Below are 5780 nucleotides of genomic sequence, written 5' to 3' on the forward strand. Positions count from 1 at the left end.
GATAGTTTAAATATTATTCAGCCGAATAGAAAAGTAGTAAAAAATGTCCCAAAAAATGGCACTTACTAATATCGGGTAAAAAAAATGAAAAGCGTAAAAAACCCACACAATTATTTTATACATATGTATGGTGAGATGAGACAAATAGTATATCTGCTTAGAAATTTTTAGTTTTATACATTTTTGAGTAGCCTGATTCAATTTAGTCAATTTTTTTATTCATGCCTACGGAAAGATAATTTTATTTTTAATATTTCGAACTATCAGTAGGTTCTACCTCGACATAATTGTCTGATAATTCGATGTATTAAAAATGTTGTCTTTCCGTAGCCATGAATGATAAAAATTAAATGACAAAAAATCCCTAACCAGATACATTATTTGTTTCATTTCACCATAGAAAATAATTGCTCATCATTTTATGCCCGAGATTTATAATTGCAATTTTGTTTTTAGTATTTTATCGTAATGCCTTCTTTACCCGTCTGAATATTATTTATACTATTAAAAAAGGAAACAGCGTACCATAAGTGTTTTTCACAGGCAGGCTCTCGGGAGGAAGAAACGTTCGTTGATTCATGTACCAATTTATTGGATGTATACGATGTAATATAATACAATATTTGTAGACTAATATAATCATATATTTAATGAATCTTAAGTTAACTAGGTGAACCAATAAGCATAGTTGATAATTAAGAAAAAAAATAAAACGGTTGAGACGTGAGTTTCGAACCCGAGACTCTCGGACGTTAATCCAGCACCAAGCACGTCTGCTATCGAGTCATTGTGGTATATTTTTCAGTAAACTTATATTTCTGTAGTTGCCCACGTTCGAGAGTTTTTTTTAAGTTTTATTTGCTTACTCTATTATTTTCAGAGCTTCATATGGATATTAAGGGTATTGACTACCTTATTACTACGGTTTATGTAATATCCTGTAAAAAAAAAGGTGGATACAAGTCTCCCTATTTGAGTGTTCACCCGGTTTAAAATCGCGGATCTCGAGGAACACACGAATTCATTCGACCAATCAAAAACGTGGAACTAGTTCGAGAGTCTCGTTCAGGTGGCGCGTCGACGCGCCAAAACACAGCTCCAGATTATCACGCGTAGTATTACTGTATATACACGACCAATCAAAAACGTGGAACTGCTTCGAGGGCCCTCCGCTAAGGTGGCGCGCCGAAACCAGAGAAAAATTGCCTTCACCAAAAACAGGCTCATTGGCAATCTCCCTACTCATCTCTGCCGAGACTCTTTACTTGAGTCAACTCTTATACCTGTGTTTGGAACGAAATATCTTATTGACCGCTATACATGAGAAAAAGTTATTGATACATTCACTATAGGAATTGAGGGTCCTGAATTGATTGCCACCACGTTTAATACGATTAGTATACGAGATCAGGGCGTATTGAGATGGCGAGCGAGATGATTTTATTTCAGTTCCGTCGTCGTCGTCGTCGTCGGCGTCGTCTTCGCACGTCATCGCATTTTTTACACAACAGATGGCGCTGACTGCTTTACCTTCTTTACCTATTTGTATTCTGTATGGTGTTAGTAATTTACGAATACACAACACAATTAAATACACTTTATACGTGAATTTACCATTCATACCGGATTTCCAGTTAATATAAGGGTGCTTTCACAACAGTATAGAATTATTCAGTTTTTAATAGCATTCATGTGGAGCGCGCGTAGATTAATAAAACTGTAGATAATTCCTTATCGAGTACTGCTTGGCGGGTCCGTGCATTTCTTGATATAAATTATGCCAGTTGGTGTATGCATATGTGTGCTTCGGCATAGTTTCTCGTATTTTAGGTGACAGTTTGTCCAGGTGTTCCGTTCCGTAGTTTTCTGTGTCAGGTGTCGGACGTAGAAATCCAGGGTGTCCAGATGTTCCGCTCCGTAGTTTCTTGTGTCCAGGTGTTGGAAGTGGAAGTCTAGGGTGTCCAGGTATTCCGCTCCGTAGTTTTCTATATCTAGGTATCGGATGTGGAAGTTCAACTTCTTTAAAAATGTGTATATGTCTTTATGCATTCCTAGAAAAAGGGACTTACAAATTAAATTTATATGCCATTAAACATTTTCGACAACACAATATATTTTCTGATCAGCAACATCATAATGCATTTACATTTTATATTTGAGACAATATAGATTTCAGTGCTTAGAGCTTCTATGTCTCGTTGAGCAACAAAAACTTGTGATATCCCCCAAAAAACACTTACGTGTAAAAAACTACGCCAAGTACAGGAGTACTGTGTATTCCTTTAATAAAAAGTATTAATATCAGATTATTGAGGCCAAGTACATAAGTCACTACATATTTTCCTATTATATGATCTAGCACTGGCCCATCATTTTAATTGTATTTTCAAAATTTCTTATAACGTTTTCACTACTCTTTTACATTACTACTGCTTGCCGTAGTTGATTATGATTTGATGGTCATTTAATAATTAATAAAACTTTAGGTGATTCCATATCGAGTACTAGTTGGCGGGTCTACTTGGGCCAGTGCTAGATCATATAATAGGAAGATATGTAGTGACTTATGTACTTGGCCTCAATAATCTGATATCAATACTTTTTATTAGAGGAATACACAGCACTCCTGTACTTGGCGTAGTTTTTTTACACGTAAGTGTTTTTTGGGGGATTTTAAATACTGCAATCATATCATCTTAATACCTTTGTCTGCGAAATGCATTGGATAAGCCAATATTTCATAACTGCTGTCTGAAATTAAAAAGTTAATGAAAATCCATTGTAAACGTTTACAATAAGCTGAAAGTCGTTGTTTGCGTTATAAATGGATGTTCAAGACCAGTAGTATCAATTATAAATCATGATTAAACCATTGGGGGGTCACTGTTGCAAGGGCTTCTTCCCAAGTCTGTCTGACTGTTGCTTCATTAAAAAATTGTCGTTCTGGTAACACGCTGGTGTAATATCTGTGAATGAGTTATAGGAGTGTGAAGGGCTATTGCAGCAGGTATTATAGATATAGCAATCGGCTACTCGTTTTAGCGCAGGTAGTTTGAAGCAGGAGCAGGAGAAGAGGCAGTGTAAGATAGGGTCGCAATAAGCAGATTAGTGTAGCGTTGTTTTCCACAGAGTAAAAGGATAGATGTGTACCATTTAGCCAGACCCCATACCAATTCGATAGCATTAAATTCACAATGATAGGGCGGTAAGCGGATTACCTGGTGCCCAGAAGCCCATATCAGTTCGTCTACCCTGAACCTATTAATTAATAGAGGACAGTCAGGATATGGGAACAGTTTGGAGATTGGAAACCCAGGACGATAAACCATGACACTGAAAAATAATATTTATACGTTGCATGCACACCTTTTTTTCTCTCTCTCTGTGTAACTGCTAGCTGCCGCAGAACGGCTCGTGTCGCATTCGGAGGAATAGGCACGTTTCGTTTTTCAAGAAAATCCTGATATTCGTGTTCTTTCCACGACGTTGCAGGCTGTTTTTCTGCAACAGCACTGTGGTACGGTGCATTATCCAGTGCCACAATGGAGGGCTCGCCCAAATTTGGAAGCAGCTGCTCCATCAACCACTTCTCAAAATTATGAGCGTTCATTTGCTCGTGGTAATCGCCTGTGTTTGAACCTGCAACAAATAACAAATCTGTATTGTTCACAAACCCAAAACTAGTGCCTGTATGAAGGATGATGAAGCGTTTCCCCTGTGTAGTGCTCTTATGCACAGAGGAAGCTGCTTGGTCATCGACCCATGCCTTAGAGCATGAACCTTTCTGGAAGATCCATGTCTCATCTCAAAACACAACTTGTGATGGCGACAATGAGTTTTCATCGGCCATATACTCCCTTTTGAAGTTCCTCTTCTTTTGGATGACATCAGCATTCATCTTCAATACTCTTCGACCATCATCCAGTTGGTATCGAAATCCAAGCTCGCGCACAAGCTTATGTAGGCTGGATCTTCCTCCCTCAAAAGTTGTACCACGAGTTCGGATTTCTTTGAGCAGAGTCGCCAGTGTTATATGACATCCCTTGCGGCGCATGTCATATAAAATATTCCGTATTTCCATCCTAGTTGAAGTATCAACAGTGGATAGTGATACATTAGGAACCGCCCGTTGTCCCCTTTTTACCTTGTTCGCAGATGGCTCTGCAGAAAGATAGGTGGAATATTGCCTTACTGTGTTGACGTGTAAGCGAAACAGTTTAGCTATAAATTCCAGAGGTTGGTCTTCGATGACAGCAGCTCCAGTGGATATAGCTATCCGCAGATTCGTTACTGCGGATGCGATGGCTCGTTTCATCGGCTCACACAAAAGCTGAGCCATTGTGGGATGATTTTCTTCTTTTCCCTCTTCTTCTCTCTTCTATCTTAGAGTACATACACTCTAAACAATCACTATCACAGATCACCATGCACACAAAAAAGTCTTCTTTCTCTTCTTCTTGTTTATATTAATAGCACTATAAAAACAAGATATTACAACACAATCACTGAACACAGTCAACACAGTAAAATACAACTCGTTGACAGGCAACGTGCATTTGTTTACACCGGTTCTGAGGGCATAACCCTATTTACTAAACTACTGGATAGAAGAGTGTTCTTATTGCCAGTCTGTCAAAATAATTGAAATAAATGTTTAAGCTTTATTATTAATTCACATCTGTAAATAAAGTGAGCATATATTTGATTTCATAAATTTGTACACGCACTACTTTAACGGTCGCAGTAAAATGTGCTACGGCACTTCATTTCAGAACATGATGTATTAGAAAAGGGTTCCTTAAAGATTTAAAAAATTTTGTTTCCTGGAAACTTTCTTCTACATATTCTATGATATACTAATCATATTTTTATTAGAAACCATTTTTTTAAAGTTTCTAGTTCATGCTGTGGACCATGGAGACTAGACTGTGGACAAAATTACATGCAACAACATGTGGACAAATTACATGTGTCATATGGCTACCACGGCCAGAGACGGACCTCAGTGAAGTTAGCCGGGCATTTTTAACTTTTTAACTTTTTATCATACCAAATCGATTGGTGGTCGTTTGGCGGCCATTGGTGGCCTAATAAAAACATTTGGTGGTCAGTCATTCTTTTATAATCAAATAATCAAAATTTGACCGTGAAGTTAGCCGAAATTTTTTTTTTTCAACGAATTAAGTTTTTCAGGTGCTTAATCGATTCGTAATCGTTTGGTGGTAACGAATATCATAATTAAAATGTTTGGTGGTCGTTAGTTTTCGTATAAAATTAAAAAAACGATTGCAGTGTCCAGCATTGACTGGATATGGGTGTAGGAATATACATTTACGGTCGATAAAACAGATATTTCTGAACAGATTCTCTCTTCGAAAGAATTAATCAATGCGAGAACGCTAGCCGATGATTGGTAGTCTAATTAAAACATTTGGTGGTCATCAATTAATGCACGAGGTATGAATAATCATACCTCCGCTGCACTGTGAGCACTAAATGCTGTGATTGGCTGAGAAATGGATTTGGGGCATTCGACCAATAAAATGCGTTTACCTTCTTAGCAATGTTTCCGCTGTACTTACAAGGAAACCCCCCCAACCCGACCCCACCGATTTCAATAATTTTTTGATATGTTGTAGTACTCGACAAAATAAGAGACACGTATTTTTTTTTTCGTGCTGACATCCACTTTAAAGGGGTGAAAACGACCCCTGAAATTCACCCCCGAAAATCGTTTTTTCATCATATCTCGACTTCTAATTAATATTTTTTAATAAAAC

General features: G+C 37.6%; 2 protein-coding genes across 2 annotated transcripts in view; one reads left to right on the forward strand and one right to left on the reverse strand.

Annotated features, from left to right (window-relative positions):
* Nucleotides 1-1932: 1932 nt before the first annotated feature.
* Nucleotides 1933-5780, forward strand: part of LOC107268729 — a 6240-nt gene continuing 2392 nt past the window's right edge. The window contains exon 1 of the mRNA XM_015741779.2: nt 1933-1965. The gene's annotated coding sequence lies outside the window, so the exon portion shown is untranslated. The remainder of the gene's footprint in view (nt 1966-5780) is intronic.
* Nucleotides 1962-4784, reverse strand: LOC107268736. Its single transcript, XM_015741791.2, has 2 exons — nt 3367-4784; nt 1962-1991 (listed from the first exon to the last, which is right to left on the reverse strand). Exon 1 carries the CDS (start codon nt 4337-4339, stop codon nt 3806-3808), a length of 534 nt encoding a protein of 177 aa, XP_015597277.1. The 5' UTR covers nt 4340-4784; the 3' UTR covers nt 1962-1991; nt 3367-3805.

Source organism: Cephus cinctus, unplaced genomic scaffold (genome assembly GCF_000341935.2).
Source record: "Cephus cinctus unplaced genomic scaffold, Ccin1 Ccin1_scaffold0066, whole genome shotgun sequence".
Classification (NCBI taxonomy): Eukaryota; Metazoa; Arthropoda; class Insecta; order Hymenoptera; family Cephidae; genus Cephus; species Cephus cinctus.